Source organism: Erythrolamprus reginae, chromosome 2 (genome assembly GCF_031021105.1).
Source record: "Erythrolamprus reginae isolate rEryReg1 chromosome 2, rEryReg1.hap1, whole genome shotgun sequence".
NCBI lineage: Eukaryota > Metazoa > Chordata > Lepidosauria > Squamata > Dipsadidae > Erythrolamprus > Erythrolamprus reginae.
This window is the reverse complement of record NC_091951.1, coordinates 33,987,250-34,010,834: the sequence shown is the minus strand read 5'-3', so window position 1 is coordinate 34,010,834 and position 23,585 is coordinate 33,987,250. Positions and strand designations below refer to the sequence as shown.

The window sequence follows — 23,585 nt, the reverse complement described above, 5'->3', positions numbered from 1 at the left end:
AATCTAAAACCATTCTAAAAAAGCTAAAACAGATTCAAAATGCTCCAGAGAGTACACAAAAGTGATCATGCTGGCTCAGGAATTCTGGGAATTGATGTCCACCCTTGTTAAAAGGGGCCATAGTTCCCCATCCCTGGACTGAATCATAAGAATAACTAAAGGAACTAGGTATGTTTAGGCTAAAGAAAACAGTTAGAAGAGATATTTCCAATATTGTATTTGAGGGTTGACACAGAGAAAGGGGTGACGGCAGGAGCTTTCTTGTCCATCGCTCCACAGAATAGGACAAAAACAATGGGTGGAAGCTTTATAGAGGAACATCTATACATCATCAGTGAAATAAGAAGGAATTTCCTGATCCTGAGACATAAACCAGTACATCACACAAAACAAAGATTGGACAATCACTTGTCTGAGATGGCATTTGGTTTCTTGCCTTGGACAAAGGGTTGGGCTAGAAGCCTTCCACTTCCTCTCTAGCATCATGATTCTATGACTCTATGATTCTAAATATTATGAGTGGGGGGATATCTATTCCTCCCTCTCTTGTTTTTCCCTGCAAACATCAAACATTTGTAAATTGTGGCTGAAGACCAGAAGGGAGAGAATCTCCAGAAGACGTATGAATATATACTAAAAGTGCATAAATAATACAGGTAATCCTCAGTTTACGACCACAACTGAGCCCAAAATTTCTGTCACTAAGCGAGAGAGTTGTTAAGTGGGTTATTGTGCCCCCATTTCTCATCTTTTCTCGCCACCGTTGTTAAATGAATCCTGCAGCTGCTAAATCAGTGACATGGTTGTTCAGCGAATCAGACTTCCCCGTTTCTTTCGGTTGTCAGAAGTTCACAAAAGGTGATCACATGACACACACATACACACGGGTTCCTGCCACTGTTCTAAATATGGGTCCATTGCCAAGAATTTGAATTTTGAATTCATGGAGTGAATTCTGCAACAGTCATGGGTGTGGAAATAAGAAGTGATTAGTCACTTTTTTCAGCGGCGTTGTAACTTCGAATGGTCACTAAACGAACAGCTGTAAGTCAAGGGCTACCTGTATAACTGTAGAATTGGGCTTCTCGAGAAAGAAGATGTTAGCAGAAGAGATTTATCTTCCATTTGAAAAACTCAAAGCTTCTAGAACATAAGAAGAGCCATGCTGAATCGAGCCAAAGCCCATCAAATCCAGCATTCTGTGTCACACAGTGGCCCACCAATTGTACATGGGGATCTTGAGTAGAAAGAGAAGGCAAAACCTTTCCCTTGACCTCCAACAAATGGTACCCAAGGGAATCCTGCCTGCCTTCACCAACATAGAGGCGGCACTTTGACATCTGTCCCTTGGTTGACTCCCTTATTCCAAGCCATATGAAGCTGACTCTGCTTCTGCAGATATCTGCTCCTCCCTCGCCCCATCTTCTACACCGCTGTCCTCTGTTTGCTGGTGACTGCCAAAATCTTCCTCACTGGCATCCTCTTTCAGCACGGCCACCGTAGCGTAGTCACTGTTCTGAGCATCCAGGTTGGTTCCGCCATCACATTGGCCCCTGCTGGAGACCGGGAGGTTCTGTAATTCGGCGTAATGCACATCGGCTTCATAGGTGTTTTCGGATGGACTCTGGGGAATTGGGAAAGGGTGGAGTGACAGGTTGGTGCTAGAAGGTTATTGTCTATGGCAGTGATAGCGAAACTTTTTTTCCTCGGGTGCCGAAAGCGTGTGTGTGTATGCTATTGTTTATGTGCGAGTTCCCACACCCATAATTCAATGCCTGGGGATGGCAAAAATGGTCTCCCTCCGCTCCCCTGGAGGCCCTCTGCAGGCCTAAAACAGCCCGCTTCCCAACCTCTGGTGGGCCCAGTAGGCCCATTTTTCACCCTCCCCAGGCTCCAGAAGTAAAAATGCCCTCTCCCATCCCCCCAGAGACTCTCTGGAAGCCAAAAATGCCCTCCCAGAGCCTCAGGGTGAGCTAAAAATCAGATGGCTGGCACACACATGCACATTGGAGCTGAGCTAGGGTAACAGCTCTTGTGCCAGCAGATTTGGCTACGCGTGCCACCTATGGCACCCATGCCATAAGTTCCCCGTCACTGGTCTATGAAGATTCTCAGTCATCAAAGTCATGGTTGTCCCAAAGGTGCTTTTTTTTTCAAGAGGCAACTGGAGTTTGTTTGTTTGTTTGTTTGTTTGTTTGTTTGTGTTAATTGATTGATTATTTATTAATTTGACTTTTATGCCGCCCAATCTAGAAGGACTCAGAGCGGCTTACAACAATAATTGCTGCCAACCTGCCTTCCATTGAGGACCTGTATACTGCACGAGTCAAAAAGAGGGCAGGGAAAATATTTACTGACCCCTCACATCCTGGACACAAATTGTTTCAACTCCTACCCTCAAAACGTCGCTACAGAGCACTGCACACCAAGACAACTAGACACAAGAACAGTTTTTTTCTGAATGCCATCACTTTACTAAACAAATAATTCCCTCAACACTGTCAGACTTTCTACTAAATCTGCACTTCTATACTACTAGTTTTTCTCATCATTCCTTTCACCCATTTCCTCCCATGTTGACTGTATGACTGTAACTTGTTGCTTATATCCTAAGATTTTTATTAATATTGCTTCTTCATTGCTTATTTGACCCCTATGACAATCATTAAGTGCCGTACCACATGATTCTTGACAAATGTATATTTTATTTTATGTACGCTGAGAGCATATGCACCAAGACAAATTCCTTGTGTGTCCAATCACACTTGGCCAATAAAAATTCTATTCTATTCTATTCTATAATAAAAATACAATATAAATAGATACAAAGCGATAAAAAGAAGTCAAGCATTATCTAAAACTAAAACATTATCTAAAACTAAAACCTCATTAAAAAGTTATTTAAAAAGGGCAGTCACAATCATACACATGCACACCATTCATAGAGTTGGCCATCCAGGATGTAAATTTATGGCCCCTAGGCCTGCCAGCAAAGCTAGGTCTTCGTGATTAAATCTGTATGCTGCCCACTCCCTGAGGACTCAGGGCAGCTTACAACAATAAATTATACAACAATATAGCAGTCAGGTTACAACATTTCATTCTAATAAAAACCCTTCAGTAAAATTACTACATTCACACATCAAATATTTCAATCAATACTTGTCTTGGCCGAATGAAGAGATGTCAATTGTCACGGCCCCCAAGCCTGCTGGCAAAGCCAGGTTTTCAAGGCCTTTCGGAAACCAAGTAGGGTGGGGGCCGTGCGGACCTTGAGGGGTAGTTGGTTCCAAAGAGTCAGGGCCACCACAGAGAAGGCTTTCCCCTGTGGACCTGTCAACTGACACTGTTTAGTTGATGGGGCCTGGAGAAGGCCAACCCTGTGGGCTCTCATCAGTCGCAGGGAGGTATGAGGCAGGAGATGGTCCCATTCCTCACGAGAAAATCCAGTTGCCTCTTGAAAAAAAGCACCTTTAGAATATTATTGCAGCTGAGTTCGTCGATTTTCCCCTCTGCTCCATGCAGAGGCTTCCAAAGGGATGGTCAGAAAAGTCAAAATAGCAACCTAAGGCTGTACGATTGAAGGTCTATTGGTGTTTGTTATCTGCCTCCGGGCACACATAAAATGAGGTGGGACTTTAATCACAGAAGGGATGAAGGAACAGCCTTGCCTTCAGAAGTTGTAGGTGCTCCACCGTTGCAGGTTTTTGAGATGGGTCAACCATTTGTCTGAAATGGTATAGGGTTATCTGCTTAAGCAGGGGTATGGACTAGAACAGTGTTTTTCAACCAGTGTACCATGGCACACTAGTGTGCCGTGAGACATGGTCAGGTGTGCCGCGAAGCTCAGAGAGAGAAAGAAAGAGAGAGAGAGAGAAAGAAAGAGAGAGAGAGAAAGCAAGCAAGCAAGAGAGAGAGAAAGAAAACAAGAGAGAGAGAAAGAAAGAAAGAAAGAAAAAGAGAACAAGAGAGAGAGAGAGCAAGAGAGAGAGAGAAAGAGAGGGAGGTAAGGAGGGAGAGAGAAAGAGAGCAAAAAAGAGGAAGGCAGAGAGAAAGAGGGATGGAGAGAGAGAAAAAAAGAGGGAGGGAGAGAAAGAGGGAGGGAGAGAGAAATAGAGCAAAAGGGAGGAAGAGAGAATTTTTTTGTTCAAACTTTTTTTAGCGCCCCCCCCCCCCCATGTGCCCCATGGTTTTGTAAATGTAAAAAAACGTGCCACGGCTCAAAAAAGGTTGAAAATCACTGGACTAGAAGACCTCCAACTCTATTACTCTGCTAATTGTGGTTGCCAACTTGACTTTTTCTGAGCCACCCACTCCTTGGTTGATTCTCCTGGTGTTACACTCTGAGGTCTTTGAACTAGGACAACTCCAATCTCCAAATTTCTCCTGCTACACTGCTGGCTGACTCCTGGTTAAACTCAAACTGTTGATGCAAAGACCTCCACTCTTCTTACCTCCAGCTCTTTTCAGATCCAGGCCTTCTTTGGCCCCCTTCCCATGGCCTTCTTTTCACATCAATATACCTCTCACTAAAATAGTTACTGTGAGAGGGATCTTGGTGTCCTAGTGGACAACCATTTAAATATGAGCCAGCAGTGTGCAACAGCTGCCAAAAAAGCCAACACAGTTCTAGACTGCATTAACAGAGGGATAGAATCAAGACCACACAAAGTGTTAACACTACTTTATAAGGCCTTGGTAAGGCCACACTTGGAATACTGCATTCAATTTTGGTCACCACAATGCAAAAAAGGATGTTGAGAGTCCAGAAAGAGTACAGAGAAGAGCAACAAAGATGATTAGGGGATTGGAAGCTAAAACATATGAAGAACGGTTGCAGGAACTGTGTTTGTCTAGTTTAATGAAAAGAAGGACCAGGGGATAAATGATAGCAGTGTTCCAATATCTCAGGGGCCACAAGGAAGAGGGAGTCAACCTGTTCTCCAAAACACTTGAGGGTAGAACAAGAATTAATGGGTGGAAACTAAGCAAGGAGAGAAGTAATTAAGGAGAAATTTCCTGACAGTTAGAACAATTAATCAGCTTGCCACCAGACGTTGTGAATGCTCCAACAGTAGAAGTTTTAAGAAGATGTTGAATAACCATTTGCCTGAAGTAGTGTAGGGTTTCCTGCCTAAGCAGGGGATTGGACTAGAAGACCTTCAAGTTCCTTTCCAACTCTGTGTTTTGTTGTTGTTCTTATTTTATTCACAAAAAATAGTAATACACAGCAAATGAGATTTATATTATTATTGTTGTTGTTGTTGTTGTTGTTGTTGTTATTATTATTATTATTATTATTATTATTATTATTATTATTATTATATGACGTTGTAACAGAGCTGCAACCTATTGGTCCCAGTCTTACAGCCATCCTTGCCTTTTTCAAATCTATTCATTAGGAACACATTAAATTGGCAAGAACTTTGTGTAATTGTAACTCTGAACTAGATCCGGAATTACACCCAATTTAAGCTGCCCCTGGAGCCACATTCTCCAATCACTTGTCATTCCAAGAGCCCAGTGACCCCAAAGTCCACCTCCGGCCAGCTGCAGGACTCTTCTCTCTTCCCACAGGTAAGGAATGCCACTAAGACGTAACATTCCCTTATCCCTTATCTTTACACCACCCCCTTTCAAAAGTTAGAAATTGGTGAGTAAAAATACCGAAAGTACTCCTAATCTAAATGCTAATAGAAAAAGATGTTACAATAAAATATGGCTACACATATGTCACGTTCAGGGTCAGCAGAGACAGATCCAGAAGTCAGTTCAAACTGGTTCAAACCGGTTTGACCAAACTAGTAGCAACCTGCTGATGATTAGTGATGGGCGAACCGAACCCGCACAATTTGGGTCCGTACTGAATTTTGCAGTGTTCGGTATGCTGAACACGAACCCGAAATTTTTTGAAACTTTGGGCAAACTTCGGGGTCGCATTCGGCGTTTGGAGCTTTGACGTCACTGGCAGGTTGCAAAGGACGCCAAGGTGATCACTTCCTGGATTCCATGGAATCCAGGAAGTGATCATCTTGGCGTCCTTAGCAACCTGCCGGTGACGTCAAGGCTCCGCCCCCGAAATCTCTTCGTGGGAGGGATTCCCCAGCTCCTTCAAAGGGACGTCTTCACGTAAAAATAAACATGTTTATTTTTACGTGAAAGGACCACCCTTTGCTTGCAGCGTCGCTGCGGTGTCCTTTCATGTAAAAATAACAATGCTTATTTTTTACGTGGAGACCTCCCTTTGAAGGAGCTGGGGAATCCCTCCCATGAAGAGATTCCGGGGGCGGAGCCTTGACACCAGTGGTAGGTTGCTAAGGACACCAAGGTGATCACTTCCTGGATTCCATGGAATCCAGGAAGTGATGACCTTGGCTTCCTTAGCAACCTGCCGGTATACATGATGTCAAAGCTCCGCCCCCGGAATCTCTTGGTGGGATTCCCCATTCGGGTTCGGGTTCGGTTCGGGTTCAGCCGAATTTTGCGTAAAGTTCGTCTGAACTTGCTGATGATGTCATGATGATGTCATGGAACCAGTTCAGTCAGTGCCAGTCCTGGACATTACCATCTTTCTTTTTTGAATTTTTTTTAGGTTTATTATTTTTCCCTGGTTTTTTTTTTCATCTGAGCATGCGCAGAAGCCAAATTTCTGGCATTGTGCATGCGTCGCCATCTTGGTTTTGGTTTTTTGGGGGGAATTTTTAAAAAAGTTTTCAGCACTGCCCATACAGGAGGAGTGCCCAGGCAGCGTGGTAGGAAGCAAACCAGCAGCAAGGGAAGTTAGAACCCACCCCTGGACAGATCCATCTCTACCAGTTGTCTAACTGACATTTACTAAATTTATACACTACCCAACAATTTTCATCAGCCCTCATTGTCAGAGATAATGTGCATTCTTCAAAATTTTTCATGAATGTTAGAGAAGTGGGATGTCAGGAAGTTTTCAAAACTTTTCCAATTCCACCTCCCTATGTCGGGCCCGGAAGCCATCTTTTGAATCTTCAGGCCTGCCACATTTACTACTGTGGGAAACTGGGAGGGGAGATTGTAGGGAGCTGGGGAGATATATTAACAGGTTAACAGAATTGGAAGAGACATTGTAGGCCACCTAGTCCAACCCCCCACTCAAGCAGGAGACCCTACTCCATTGATGGCGAACCTATGGCACGGGTGCCACAGGTGGCACACGGAGCCATATTTGCTGGCACGTGAGCTGTTGTCTTAGCTCAGCTCCAATATGCATGTGTGTGCTGGTCAGCAGACTTTTGGCTCACTCAGATGCTCTGGGAGGGTGTTTTTGGTTTCCAGAGAGCTCTGGGGTGGGTGGGCGTTTTTACCCTTCCCTGGCTCCAGGGAAGCCTTTGGAACCTAGGGAGGGTGAAACACAAGCCTACTGGGCTCACCAGATGTCAGAAAACAGGCTGTTTCCGGCCTCCAGGGGGCCTCCATGGGAATGTGGGAAGCTGTTTTAGCCCTCCCAAGGCACTGAATTATGGATGTGAGCATTCACACATGCACAATAGCACACACCCATGCTTTTTCGGCACCTGGGGGGGGGGAAGGTTCGCCATCACTGCCCTACTCCATTTCCGACAAATGGCTGTTCAGTTTCCTCTTAAGAGTGTCAAGTGTTGGAGCTCTCACGACATCCCAAGGCAAGCTGTTCCACGGGTTGGTGGCTCACACTGTCAGAAAGTTTCTCCTTATTTTCAGGTTGAATCTCTCCTTGGTCAGTTTCCATCCATTGTTCCTTGTCTAGCTTTCTGGTGCCTTGAAAAACAGCTTGACCCCTTCCTCTCTATGGCAGCCCCTCAAGTATTGGAACGCTGCTATCATGTCTCCCCTGGTCCTTCTCTTCGCTATACTAGCCATGCTCAGTTGTTGTAACTGCTCTTCGTGTGATTTAGCTTCCAGTCCCCTAATTATCTCCTCTGCACTTCCTCTACTGTCTCAACATCTTTTTGCTAGTGTGGTGACTAATGTTATTATTTAATCATAATAACATTCCTTTCTCAGAGAGTCAAGGACATTTTGCCCTGTACCTGGAGGGTTGTAACCAGGAGGCATCTCCACTTGGGATGGTGCTTTGGTTGGACCATGTGATGGGCATGTGGGTGGTGGACTTTCCTTTGGGTGAAGAAAACCCGGAAGCCTTCAGATTCAGGTTTTCCCAGATGTGCCAATATAACATCTCTAATAAAGTGGAACTTTGAGGACACTCAAGCCTTGGAGTTTTCTTTCATTGGGGTGTTCAATGGAACTCTATTTTGCCCATCCAGTTCTTAAATCCCACTATATACATACCTGTGACAGTTTTAGCTTCTTCACTGCAAAGACAAAAAAGTGGTGGAAAAACAATATTATTCTGATTCGAATTCTGACGTCTTTCAGCTACGGACAACAAAGCTGTTGCGTTATCAAAATTTATCAGATAGCATAGATATTTACTTATATATGTAAGAAATGTTAGATAAATAAAAGCTTATCTGCCATATCTACTATTTTTTTAAAAAAAAAAAATCTTGAAGTTACTTCCATCTAATATAACTTCCGTCTAGTTGCCTGACTAATTTCGTCTAGTCAGTCATCTGCACCTCTATTACTATCTGGTTGAGTTCTACAACCTAACAAGACAGACACAGACTTCAGAGGATAATCAGAACTGCAGAAAAAGCAATTGCTGCCAACCTGCCTTCCATTGAGGACCTGTGTAATGCAGGAGTCAAAAAGAGGGCTGCAAAAATATTTACTGACCCCTCCCATCCTGGACATAAACTGTTTCAACTCCTACCCTCAAAACATCGCTACAGAGCACTGCACACCAAGACAATTAGACACAAGAACAGTTTTTTTCCCAAACGCCATCACTCTGCTAAGCAAATAATTCTCTCAACACTGTCAAACTATTTACTAAGTCTGCACTACTATTATTAGTAGTTTTTTCTCATCATTCCTATCACCCATTTCTTCCCACTTATGAATGTGTGACTGTAATTTGTTGCTTGTTTCCTTAAGATTTTTATTAATATCGATTGTTTCTTCATTGCTTATTTGACCCCTGTGATAATCATTAAGTGTTGTACAACATGATTCTTGACAAATATATCTTTTCTTTTTATGTACACTGAGAGCATATGCACCAAGACAAATTCCTTGTATGTCCAATCACACTTGGCCAATAAAGAATTCTATTCTATTCTATTCTATTCTATTCTATTCTATTCTATTCTATCCTATTCTATCTTTTCTTCTTTTATACAATTTTAAATCTAACATAGCAATAGTATTAGCAATAGCATTTAGACTTATATACCACTTCATAGTACTTTTACAGCCCTCTCTAAGCAGTTTACAGAATCAGCATATGGGCCCCAATAATCTGGGTCCTCATTTTACCCACCTCGGAAAGATAGAAGGCTGAGTCAACCTTGAGTTAGTGGTGAGATTTGAACTGCTAAACTACAGCTAGCAGTTAACTGGAGTAGCTTGCAGTGCTGCACTCTAACCACTGCGGTACCGTGGTACCAGGTAGTGCGAGAAATCTTTTTATTTATTTATTTATTTATTTATTTATTTATTTATTTATTTATTTATTTATTTATTTATTTATTTATTTATTTATTTATTTATTTATTTATTTATTTATTTATTTATTTATTTGTTTGTTTGTTTGTTTGTTTGTTTATTTGTTTATTTATTTATTTATTTATTTATTATTTAGATTTGTATTCCGCCCTTCTCCGCAGACTCGGGGCGGCTCACAACAAAGTGAAAAACAATTTACGACAAATCTAAATTACTGTTTAAAAATATTTTTAAAACCCCATTTTCTAAACAAACATACATCCAGACATACCATTCATAAATTGTATATGCCCGGGGGAGATGTCTCAGTTCCCCCCATGCCTGACGACAAAGGTGGGTCTTAAGGAGCTTACGGAAGGCAAGGAGAGTAGGGGCAGTTCTAATCTCTGGGGGGAGTTGGTTCCAGAGGGCCGGGGCCGCCACAGAGAAGGCTCTTCCCCTTTATCTGATACACATCAGATTTTTTTATTCCAAAATATCCGCGTGCAAGAAAACTTTTCCAATCTGGACTTCTGTTTTTACACTCAATGAAAAAAACCCCTCTGATTCCTTTTATTTTTTTAACATTTGTTTTAAAGGAAGTTCAGAATAGAAGCGGTTTCATTGTGATCAGTGAAAAATTAAGTGTCCTGTGTTTCAAAAGATTTGATGGCCATCTTTTCTGGGGCCATATTTAAAGAATATCCCCCCACCCCCACCGCCCAATAAAGCTGCAGTGGTGCAGTGGTTAGAGTGCAGTACTGCAGGCTACTTGTGCTGATCACCAGCTGCCAGCAGTTTGGCAGTTCAAATCTCACCCCTGGCTCAAGGTTGACTCAGCTTTCCATCCTTCTAAGGTGGGTAAAATGAGGACTTTAATTGTTGGGGGCAATATGCTGATTCTGTAAACCACTTAGAGAGGGCTGTAAAGCACTGTGAGGCGGAATATAAATCTAGGTTCTAAGTGTTAAAAGAGAGACTTACCTCTTCTACAGACCCGGCAAAGACATATGGAGAGGACCAGAATTACCAGCAGCAGCAAAAATGCAACAGCACCTGCTGTGTACATTGCCCAGTCTGGAATATGATATCCTAGAAGAAGATTCATCAGGAAAGACTTCAGTGAGCAATCTGGCCCCTTTGTCTCTATCACTATGTTTATTTTAACCAGTCCGTCGGTCAGTCGGTCATTCAGTCAGTTGCTCAGTCATTCAGTCATTCAATCAGTCATTCAATCAGTCAGTCAGTCCAACAGTCCTTCAGTTAGTTGGTCAGTCATTCAGTCAGTCATTTGGTCATTTGGTTAAATGATAAGTCAGTCAGTCAGTCAGTCATTTGGTCAGTTGGTCAGTCAGTTGGTTAATCATTATCAGTCAGCCAGTCAGCCAGCCAGAGGGCCTGCTGGTCAATTAGTCAGTCAGTCAGTCTGTCAGCTGGTCAGATAGCCAGACGGACAGACAGACATGCAGACAAGACAGATAGACAGTCAGTTAGTTAGTCAGTCAGTCATATTTTTATGACTGCCCTAATTGGAAGAGAAACTCTGGCCAATTTATAATTTAAAAAGTGAATCTAAATTAATATCTATCTATCTATCTATCTATCTATCTATCTATCTATCTATCTATCTACCTACCTATCTATCTACCTACCTACCTACCTACCTACCTACCTATCTGTTTATATGTTTATCTGTTTATCTATTTATCTATTTATCTATCTATTTATCTATTTATCTATTTATCTATTATTTATCTATTTATCTATTCATCAATCAAGTGTAGGATAGTAGTTTAAATGAACATAAATATTACAATATATTTTACTATTTATTTATTTATTCGGAAAGGGCGGCATACAAGTCTAAAAAATAATAAATATTTATTTATTAGATTGGTATGCCGCCGTTCTCCAAGGACTCAGGGTGGCTCACAGCATATAATATGACAATATAACACAAAGGCAAATCAAATTAAATTTAAAATTGCTGTCTAAAAATTCTAATATTTAAAAACAGTCATATCAGTTCAATCATGCAACATACATCTCATTTGGTTGGCCAGGGGGCTGAGACCTAATTGCCCCAAGCCTGGCAACATAGGTGAGTCATAAGACTCTTACAGAAGGCAAGGAGGGTGGGGGCAGTGCGAATCTCCAGGGGGAGCTGATTCCAGAGGGTCGGGCCCCCCACAGAGAAGGCTCTTCCCCTAGGACCCACCAAGCGTCATTGTCTGGCTGACGGGACCTGGAGAAGGCCAACTCTGCAGGACCTAATCGGTCACTGGGACTCAGACAGCAGAAGCAAGTAATCTGGGCCAATGCCATGTAGGGCTTTATAAGTCATTACCAACACATCCATGTAGAGAGCATTGCAGTAGTCGAATCTCGAGGTGACTGTGAGTAGAGACTTCCTCTCCAAATAGGGCCGCAACTGGTTCCAGACTTAGACACAGTGTTCCCTCTAATTTTTTTTTTTGGGGGGGGGGCGGAAAAGTATAGTGTCTGAGCGGCAGTCCCTTTGGGACTGGGCGGCACAGAAAAAATAAATAAATAAATAAACAAACAAACAAACAAACAAACAAATTAAAAAAACCACCCTGTTTTGCCTCAGAATTTCAAAATAAAATACTGTAACTGTCTATAACAGTGAGCTCATAATAGGGCAACTCTATCAATATCAAAATGCCACTTAAATAGTTGAGCTAGTTTCAAACTAGATTTTGATTTTCTTTCTCTCTTCCTTACTCCCATTCTTTTTCTTTCTCTTTTCCTTCCTCTCTTTTTTCTATCTGTTTCTCTCTCTTCCTCTCTTCCTCTCTCTCTCCTTCCCTCTCACTCTTTCCCTCTCGGCTTCTGGGCAGGTTTGGAAAACTCTGAGTTGATGATGATTTTTAAGTGAGAGATTGCTCACTGCTCAGCTTAGAGGGAACTATGCTTAGACATATTCTACTATTTGTGATTAAACACAACTGAGGTTTTGTTTTTGTTGTGGTCAATCTTTGGCAATCTTTCCACTAGCTCATTCTGGGTGGCACCCTGAATCACTGGATTCCAGAGAAGACCGGCCAGTTTAAAATAGCCTTTCATGGAGAATAACCTGAACATGGCACAAATTAAATATATATCTCCAAATTGCTTTCATTTAATGTTTTAATTATTGCATTGATTTAATTTAAACTTACTCATTTACTTTTAAACTATGCATTTAATCATGGCCTTATTATTGTTGTTTCATACCATTATTAATATTATTGCTTTCATATCTATCCGAAATTAGAATCTAGATACCAATTAATATCTGCCCCGAGTCTCCGGAGAGGGGCGACATACAAATCCAATAAATAGATAGATAGATAGATAGATAGATAGATAGATAGATAGATAGATAGATAGATAGATAGATAGATAGATAGATAGATAGATAGATAATATCAAACATGTAGAGTTTAATGTTCTGATTCCTTTGTATAACCTCTAGCACAGTGTTTCCCAACCTTGGCAACTTGAAGATATCTGGACTTCAATTCCTAGAATTCCCCAGCCAGCATTCGCTGGCTGGGGAATTCTGGGAGTTGAAGTCCAAATATCTTCAAGTTGCCAAGGTTGGGAAACACTGCTCTAGCAGATATCAGTCCTTTTTTTCCCAAGCAATTCTGACACATTTATCTATAAATATATCAAGTAACCACAAAGGCATTTTTGATTGTTTGCCAAATTCATTTCACATATGACTTGGCACTTCTCAAATTTTACTCATGGTGAGTGACCTCTGGTACTCTTTTAATCAGAATTCTGTCCAAGCAATTTCCCAAGCATGGGTTATTTCCCTGGGAAATAACCCATTCTTTGGTACCCATTCTTGCTTCCCTTTCTTAAGGAAGGGAAATATGGTAGTACAGTGGTACTTCATCTTACGAACGCCTCTTCTAACGAACTTTTCAAGATACGAACCCAGTGTTTAAGATTTTTTTGCCTCTTCTTCCGAACTATTTTCACCTTACGAACCCAAGCAGCTGCTGCTGAGATGAAGGGGTTTCTTTTTTTTCCCTTTTTTGAAACATTTTGCAGAGAACAACGTGCTTGCAAAGGAACTGAAAGGGTGTCTTTTTAAGAAAGAAAAGGGAGGAGGGAGGGGCAGCTTGGGGGAGGAAAATTTTTGCAGAGAACAACGTGCTTGCAAAGGAACTGAAACAGTGTCTTTTGAAAAAAGAAAATGGAGGGGTGCCCCCCTTGCCTTTCTTCCTTCCCACTCACCCTTTAGCCTAGCCTTGCTTCTTCCACCCGCCCCCTTTAGCTGCTCCTCCCTGCCCTCTGTTCGCCTCCCTTCTAAAGTTTGGGATTTTCCTGAAGGATTTGCACCCATTATTTGCTTTTACATTTATTCCTATGGGAAACATTGTTTCATCTTACGAACTTTTCACCTTACGAACCTCATCCTGGAACCAATTAAGTTCGTATGATGAGGTACCACTGTATCAGCAGTCTTCCAACATTCTTAGGCACCAGGCCAAGTCTTCCAACTCGTGTTCAACAAGTTGCACAGCCTCTGCATAACCAAACTACTTCTGCGTTTTAACATTTCTCCACTTATACCCCCGACACTTGCTACAGCATTACAATTTTGCAGCATTCTCCCACCATCATACTTTCAGGTGTAGTTGCTGGCCTTTTATAGGTGTGCACATCAATAGACTTGAGGTGTACACATGAATAGATTGTATGCTTAAACCACATATTGGTGTTGGTTATTACCTATAAACCCCTACATGGCATTGAACCAGATTATTTACGACACCGTCTTCTGCCTCACACATCCCAGCAACTGGTTAGGTCACACAGTGTCAGCCTCCTCCAGGCCCTGTCAGCCAAACAATGCCGACTGGCGGGTCCTTCTCTGTCATGGCCCCGGCCCTCTGGAACCAACTCCCCCCAGAGATCCACACCGCCCCCACTCTCCTTGCCTTTCGAAAGGCATTAAAAACACATCTATGCTGGCAAGCCTGGGGACCGTGAGTGACAGTTTTGCTCCGGCCACTAGCATGGAAGAGGAATGATTGATTGTTTTTATAGTGGGTTTTATGTATTTTCTAATAATTGGATTTATTATTTACTGTGCCTATTTTTACCCTTGTGAGCCACCCTGAGCCCGCGAGGAGAAGGATGGCCTGTAAATCTATTAAAATAAATGAATAATAAATAAGTATTTGAAAGCAAAGATGGGGAACTATAGGCCTTTTATGTCTGGCTCAGGAATTCTGGGATTTGAACCCTATCAAGTCTTAAAGGGGCTATCATTCACCACCTTTGCTTAGAAACAATAAATCAATTTTTCCCAGGAAATATTCCCAAACAAATAACCATTTTCATCATCATCATGAATGAGTTGGCTGACTGATTTTAATATATATGGGATTTTAGTAGTAATTTTTAATTAATTAGATTTGTTGTCGTGTTGGTTTTTTTATTCTGTGAGCCGCCCTGAGTCTTTGGAGAAGGGTGGCATACAAATCTAATAAATCACAATCACAACCGCAACCGCAACCACAACCACAATCACAATCACAATCATAATCAATCATAACCATAACCATAATCATAATCATATTGGTCCATTCATTTTTATGCGGTCTCTCATTACATCTTGTCTTGTTATTTCATTTAAAACATTGACCAACATCTGCCTCAAGCTCATCTCTATTTCTTTCAGTTACCGTTTGCACATTTTAGCCTTTTTGTTCATCCTTAAATCTATACCAGGGGTCTCCAAACTTAGCAACTTTAAGACTAAAGAATCCCTACCAGAGGTGGGTTGCTCCCGGTTCAGACTGGTTCTATAGAACCAGTGATAACTTGGCAGCCTAGGTCTCTAGAACCGGCAGCAGCCCAGGCCTGTCACGCCTCTGAGTTGTTGGGTTTCACCACTCTACCACATGCTTGCACTGTCTTGTAAATACATCTCTATGGTCAGGTCGCAATTAACTGACCAGCGTGTCACTTTTTGATGACCAAAAGGGGCAGGTACTCTGCAGACTATTTAAACTACTGCAGAGTTGATGAGCCCTCCCCTTTTTTGGCCTCCCTTCCGACCCTTCTTTCCACCTCCTTCTATCTTCCTGTGCTCCATTGTCCTCGGCTGAGGACACATGTGTGAGATGAAATCCACAGCCATCCTCACATATGGAAGCATTCAGAAGTTATTAACATGGACTGGAATATAAGCTTCTCTGCCTGCAATCTGTAAATGCATGAATCAACAGAATTGTAAGTAAAGATTGTACTTTTCATCTTTATGAAGGAGTGATCATTCATTGCTAACAAATGGGATTCTGAGCCACATGTTGATTTCTTGCCATACTAAATCTGCTGCAAATTAAGCCAGCTGAACTGTGCTAATACTAATAATATTAATAGTAACCAAAATACCCAACGTGTGTCAGTTCCCTCAGCAGTGCCATAAGCACCACCATCTTGGTTTTTGCTTCTGCACATGTGCAGAAACTTTTTAAAATTACTGTGCATGTGTGCGCATATCATGCATTGCACATGCGCTCCCGCAGCACATCCCTGAGCAGCAAAGAAAACCGGAACCCATCCCAGTCCCTTCCAGCCAATGGTGAAATCAAATTTTCTTTACTACTGGTTCTGTGGGCGTGGCTTGGGAAGTCATGGCAGGGGAAGGATACTGCAAAATCTACATTCCCACCCCACTCTGGGGACAATACAATGAAGGGCTACCAAAATTTTTATTACCACACTGTGGGCGTGGCTTATGCAGAACGCCCTGCAATTTTTTTCAACATCTTTCAGTGCAAATTGGGTGCTCTGGGGTGGAGCTCCATTTTCACTACCCCCACTGCGTCCCCCCCCCAATTCGGGCAGTATTTGCCAGTTCTCCAACTACTCAAAATTCCCGCTACTGGTTCTCCAGATCCTATCACAGAACCTGCTGGATTTCACCCCTGCTTCCAACTCTTTTATTCTGTTATTAAGTTTCTAGTCATGCCCATACTTCATGAAACATTTCTCCTGTTCAGTTTTATTGCTCCTTCCCTTCCGATCGCCACTTTTTCACTATCCTTTTGTTTTTCAGGTGCCCCTCTCAAAAGGGTTTCAAGAAGAATTAAAAAAAATGTAAGCTGTCTGGGTCACCACTATTTCACTGCTCTTCATTCCTTCTTCTTCCTGGGGTCCAATGGACCGCCATGACTCTGGGCTGGCTAAATGGCTAGCCCCATTCCCGACTCTCTTGGGGTCTCTCAGCCTGCAATCACGGAAGTTTGTGCATCCTCCAGTGATGTACGGCTATTCCCCTCCTCGATGCTCCCCTCTGCAAGGTTCGCATTGCAATCTCAAGCATCCAAAAATGGGAAAATTTCGTACTGAAAAGCAGCTATTCACATTTCAGCATTGCATCGGCACAGCGCAACCCCGGAATTCCCCATGAAACATTTCTATTAATGGTAAGGAGACAGCTGGTCAGTTTTGGCCAATATATTATAAGGAGCAACCTCAATCATGCTATTCTAGGCAAACCCAATCTCTAATCTAGAGGCTACCTTGCAACCCAATATACTGTTACCAGCATCCCGCCACCTATGACTATTATATTTGGTGGGTTCTTGGTTGTCACACTCAAGATGTGTGATGGTCAAGATGACTTGCCAAGGGATTGTGGTTAAGTGGGCTTGGCTTAACAATGGCTTCAACTTTGTAATGAAGTTGTCATTTGTAAAAACCCCAAAGGTCATCCTCAGTTCCAGAACATGGATTGCTCTTCTGAAGAAGTTAGATTTCACAACACAAAAGATACAAGTTAAACAGCACTTACCATTGCCACAATCTTTATCCAAACCAGAACCCATTGCCAGTGTTATAGGGGAAGTCTAAAAAACAAAAAAAACAGAGAACAAATGTCAGAAGAAGAGTAATGGAAATGACAGAGGCACAGAAAGAATTAAAGAGTGCAAATGATAACATGGGGACCGCAACATCACCTACCTACTTTATAACTATTATTATTATAGTTGCACAGCTAGATATGTAGACAGGACTTGGCATTTTTATCCAGCTATCAAGTCCTCCCCTAGGACCTGGCATAGGCAGATATTGTCTCATGGTGTTTAAGTATGTCGCAGGATTTATGCTGTTCCAAATAAAGCTGCCTTTTGCAATTGACTAGTGGAGATTGTCAGTGCCGATGGTGTTCAAGTGGCGCTCTTGTTGTTTTGGGATTGCACCCTAAACACCTATTAAATGTTTTAAACCACACAAAATAACAGAATAACAGAGTTGGAAGGGACCTTCTAGGTCTTCTACTCCAACCTCCTGCTCAAGCAGGAGACCTATACCATTTCAGAGTACTTATGTGACATGGGCAGTGTAGACATTAGATGATAGATAGATAGATAGATAGATAGATAGATAGATAGATAGATAGATAGATAGATAGATAGACAGACTGACAGACAGACAGACATAGACACACACACAGACAGACATTATATTTTTCTTTTGCCACTAGTCATTCTATTTCTATAATCTATATTTTAGTAATTCGTGATCTTTCTCCAATTCTTTCATAGAAACATAGAAACATAGAAGACTGACGGCAGAAAAAGACCTCATGGTCCATCTAGTCTGCCCTTATACTATTTCCTGTGTTTTATGTTAGGATGGATATATGTTTATCCCAGGCATGTATAAATTCAGTTACTGTGGATTTACCAACCACGTCTGCTGGAAGTTTGTTCCAAAGATCTACTACTCTTTCAGTGAAATAATATTTCCTGACGTTGCTTTTGATCTTTCCCCCAACTAACTTCAGATTGTGTCCCCTTGTTCTTGTGTTCACTTTCCTATTAAAAACACTTCCCTCCTGAACCTTATTTAACCCTTTAACATATTTAAATGTTTCGATCATGTCCCCCCTTTTCCTTCTGTCCTCCAGACTATACAGGTTGAGTTCATTAAGTCTTTCCTGATACGTTTTATGCTTCAGACCTTCCACCATTCTTGTAGCCCGTCTTTGGACCTGTTCAATTTTGTCAATATCTTTTTGTAGGTGAGGTCTCCAGAACTGAACACAGTATTCCAAATGTGGTCTCACCAGCGCTCTATATAAGGGGATCACAATCTCCCTCTTCCTGCTTGTTATACCTCTAGCTATGCAGCCAAGCATCCTACTTGCTTTTCCTACTGCCCGACCACACTGCTCACCCATTTTGAGACTGTCAGAAATCACTACCCCTAAATCCTTCTCTTCTGAAGTTTTTGCTAACACAGAACTGCCAATGCAATACTCAGATTGAGGATTCCTTTTCCCCAAGTGCATTATTTTACATTTGGAAACATTAAACTGCAGTTTCCATTGCTTTGACCATTTATCTAGTAAAGCTAAATCATTTACCATATTACAGACCCCTCCAGGAATATCAACCCTATTGCACACTTTAGAGTCATCGGCAAATAGGCAAACCTTCCCTACCAAACCTTCCCCTATGTCACTCACAAACATATTAAAAAGAATAGGACCAAGAACAGACCCTTGTGGCACACCGCTTATAACCTGACTCTGCTCAGAATACTCGCCATTAACAATAACTCTCTGATGTCTATGCTTCAGCCAGCTTGAAATCCACTGAACTATCCAGGGATTAAGTCCAATCTTCACTAATTTATCTATCAACTCCTTATGTGGAACCGTATCAAAGGCTTTGCTGAAGTCCAGATAGGCAATATCCACGGCACCACCTTCATCCAACACCTTTGTGACATAGTCAAAGAAATCAATGAGATTAGTCTGACATGATTTGCCTTCAGTAAAGCCATGCTGATTTGGGTCCAATAAGTTATTGTTCTCTTCTATTGTGCTGGTTTTTTAAAAAAACATATATTATTATTATTATTATTATTATTATTATTATTATTATTATTATTTCATCAAGTACAAAAATGTGGGGCTGATATCAAACGACACGTTTCATCTTTTCTTCTCCACTTCGCTGAAATTTGCACCAGATGTCAATGGATGGACAAATCAGTTTAGGGAAATCTCTCCCCAGTTACTGCCCTCATGCAGAATACAAGAAGTTTCACTTACAAAACACACCGTTCTCTTTTTTTGGAGGTGTTTTAAAAGCATAAAACAACAGTGGTGCTACTACAGCAGACATGTGGGGGGGTCTGCTGTAGTAGCACTATCCCCGGAGTAGCAGTATGCAGGGTCCACTCGGCAAGCTCTACTTACCACAAGTCAAAGAAGTAACCACATTGCAAACAGTGCTCCATTCCTCATAAGAGAGAGTTCAGGAGGTACTAATCCCTGGTTTCATATATACTCCGTAAATACAATTATATGAAAAGCCATGTACCCCCTCATTTAAGAAACCACTTTGATGTAGCGGGGAAGGCACCAGATAAGAAAGTTGTCCATGTCAATTGATTGATTGATTTGGATACTTGGGAAAAGATATGGATGTATAATTGGAAAATAACAAAATCAATTTCTTTTAAAGAAAATCAAATTAAGATGTTTTATAGATGGCACCTTCCACCATATAGAATTTCTAAAATGTTTCCATCTGTATCGCCTATTTGTTGGAAATGCAAAAAAGAAGTCGGCACATACTACCATGTATGGTGGACTTGTTCTGAGACAAAAATATTTTGGAATAAAGTAGAGAATTGGATAAATGAAATAACAAAGGAGAAAATTAAAAAATCTCCTGAATTCTTTTTATTGGGTATTTCAAATATAAAGTATAAAAAAGAAATTTATTATTTAATAATACATATATTGGTGGCGGCACGAATAGCATTTGCACAGAAATGGAAAGAAAAGACGATACCGAAAGATACTGAGGTATTCAAAAAAATTATAGAATGTGCAGAATTAGATATGATGACTAAACATTTGAATAATCAAACCGAAACAGAATTTTATAAAATTTGGGATAAAGTATATGATTGGTGGAATGTTAAAAACAGTACTAAAAATTAAATATACAAGAATAAATGATTATTTTAAAATTATAAGATAGAGTTAAATAGTTTATATTACAACTAACGTAGAAGCGCTTATGTTATTTTCCTTTTGTATTACTAATAATTTGTCTATTGCTTTTTAGATATATATATATATACAAGTGTATCATCTTTTAAAACATAACGAAATTTAATCAATAATTTTAATCTTAAAAACATAGAATTAAATTCAATGATAATGTAATTCGCAAGTGTGGCATTTCTGCTTAGATCTGGTAACAGTTAGAGTTTTTTATATTCTGTATTAGTTAGACTTCTACGATAAGCGGAGCAAAGGTAGCTCCTTAAATGTTCAATGTTGTATGTCTTTGTTTGTCCTTTTTTGAAAATAATAAAAAATATTTTTTTAAAAAAAAGAAAGTTGTCCATGTTAGGCATAAAGTCAGCTGGGTGACCTTGGGACGGTCCCTCTCTCACAGCCCTAGAAAAAAGGCAATGGCAAACCACTTCTGAAATCTTTCTGAGAAAACTACGGGGACTTGTTTAAGCAATCGTCAAGAGTCAATGCGGATTCAAAGGCACACACAACCACATTTCCTCATTCACCAAACCCTTCCCACAGTTTTCCATCCTCTGATCTTACTTTTAGCTCCTTCGCAGTGGTTGACTCTGTCAATTTCTAGAACTTCTTTAGATCCTTCTTACCTTCTTCCTCTTATCCCAACAAACCACCTCTGTAAGTTTTGGGTTCTTTCACCATTCCAGACGCGCGAGCATCTACCTTCAACAGTCCACCTTCTTTGGGATCTGAGGTATTTCTGTTTCTGGCAGATGTTAAAGAAAAACCCCAACCAAACACAACCCTCGCTGAAACTTCTGCTTCCACCAGGAAATACGGACCTACCACACAAAGTAGAAGTGGACAAGCAGATGTTTTCACTCAGCCACAAGGCTGAACTAAATAAGACTGAATAGAGCATGCGTAGGAGGGAAAGTTGCTGTGTTCATTTTCACCAGAAAACTTGACCTCATTTTACTGGGTGTTTAACCAGGTCAGTAGGAGCAATGTAAAGGATATTATGCAATGTCAAGAAGGAGGTCTAATGTTCAAGTCAATCAACTTCCAACAGGTTACATTTAGCCCCATCAAAGGGTAAACCTAATTTTGCTTGCCCAGCTATGCCACTTTAGTTCTCCCAAAAAGCAGAACTGGAAAAAAAGAACAAGGAAAAAACAAATTTCTCCATTATAGAATGGCTATTTATATATACGGGTATGGCTAGTCTCCCTTCCTTTTCATTATTAGGAAATATATATTTTGCACACACAGAGAGACAGACAGACAGACAGACATAAGAATATAAGAAGAGTCATGCTGAATTGGGCCAAAGCTCATCAAGTCCAGCATTCTTGTCACACAGTGCCCCACCAATTGTACATGGGGATCTTGAGCAGACAGAGAAGGCAAGACCCTCCCTTTCCTTTGATCCCCAGTAAATGGTACCCAAGTTTGTAAGTAGAAGCAATTTTTCCCATAGGAATCAATGTAAAAGCAAATAATGCATGCAAACCCATTAGGAAAGAAATAAAAGCTCGGAATTTGGGTGGGAGGAGGAGGAGGAAGAAGAAGAGGAGGAGGACAGTCACTGCCGAAGAAAGAAGGTGAGGTGTGGGGAATCAAAAAAATCCCAAACCTTAAGGCTTAAAAAAAAAGAGGGACTCTAAGGTGGCGAGGAGGAGCACGTGCCTCCCATATACCCAGTGCGAGGCTGCCTCCCATACACTGGGCCAAAGAGAGAAACCCAGATGGACGAGAGGGGGGCACCTTTCTTTCACTGTGGTGACTCCTTGGTTTGGCTGAAGCAGATTTGATCTGGCTGGGGCAAAGAGCCCCCTTTTGCCTTTCCTCACCCAGAAACTCCAGGAGGCAACCTTACACCAGGTGTATGGGAGGCAGCGTGAGGTAGTCACCACAGCGAAGTGGTTTATTCTCTTTCCAAGCACCCAGAGAAAGGAAAATGCTCCATTCGCTCTGGGCTGCCCAGAGCAAAGGGAGCGTTTCTTTTCTCTGGGTGCTGGCAGAGGTTTATTCCATCTCCAAGTGCCTAGAGAAAGGAAAATGCTTCGTTTGCTCTGGGACTGCCAAAGTCTCCTTAAGCACCACCAAAAGGCTCCTCTGGCAGCCCAGAAAAGCCCGAGATGGCCAGGATTAAAGGGGGAATGGCAGGAAACTGTCCAGGCCTTTGTGCCTCTCTCAAATTTCCTGGGAAATTTTTCCGGGCTTAGGTTCTTAAGTAGAAAATGTTTCTTAAGAAGAGGCAAAAAAATCTTGAACACCCGGTTCTTATCTAGAAAAGTTATTAAGTAGAGGCATTACTAGGTAGAGGTACCACTGTATAATGTTACCAAGGGCATTCAAGTAAAAAATTAAATTTAGAATCCATTGAGGACGAAACTGCTGAATTTTTGTCAAACCACCTATTCATAGTAATAAATTAAAACAATCTGAAATCTAAAGTTGTTGCTCTAACGGCTGATAATAGAAACACAAATTTTGGTGGACGAAGACACAAAGGAGTGAATAATGTCTATGTAAAATTACAAGATTTACTCCAAAATAAATACTAGGAATAGGTTATAATGCACATATTTTGTTAAATGCAATCAAAACAGCGTCATGTGCCATGGCAATCGATGTAGAAGTAATAATAATGGCAATTTATTTGTATTTTATTCATTTTACTGTTCAACAATTTTATGAAGACGCAAATGTGGAATACAAAAAACTTTTAGGATATTCAAAAGTTAGATGACTTTCTCTAACACCTGCTATAGAGTGTGTTTTACAATTATTTGAGGCTCTCCATTCATATTTTTAAAGTTTAGACAAATGTCCAAAAATTCTGGAATCTTTTTTTCAAGGGGAAGAACCTTCCCTTTTTTTTCAAGGGGAACAGTCTTCCAGCCCTCTGGAATCAGTTCCCCCCAGATATCCCCCCTAAATGTTTGCAGGGTTGTTTTCATTCCTACTCCTTCTG

At 41.1% G+C, this 23,585-nt stretch overlaps 1 protein-coding gene across 2 annotated transcripts; it reads right to left on the bottom strand.

Annotated features, from left to right (window-relative positions):
- Nucleotides 1-200: 200 nt before the first annotated feature.
- Nucleotides 201-21,495, bottom strand: LST1 (leukocyte specific transcript 1). 2 transcript variants are annotated; one of them, XM_070735650.1, is made up of 5 exons: nucleotides 21,253-21,495; nucleotides 17,393-17,447; nucleotides 10,549-10,656; nucleotides 8,305-8,327; nucleotides 201-1,624 (listed from the first exon to the last, which is right to left on the bottom strand). In XM_070735650.1, exons 2-5 carry the CDS (start codon nucleotides 17,424-17,426, stop codon nucleotides 1,361-1,363), a joined length of 429 nt encoding a protein of 142 aa, XP_070591751.1. In that variant the 5' UTR covers nucleotides 17,427-17,447; nucleotides 21,253-21,495; the 3' UTR covers nucleotides 201-1,360. The 2 variants fall into 2 exon arrangements, with proteins under 2 accessions (XP_070591751.1, XP_070591752.1); XM_070735651.1 differs by having other exon boundaries at nucleotides 1,280-1,624; nucleotides 21,191-21,260.
- Nucleotides 21,496-23,585: the final 2,090 nt, after the last annotated feature.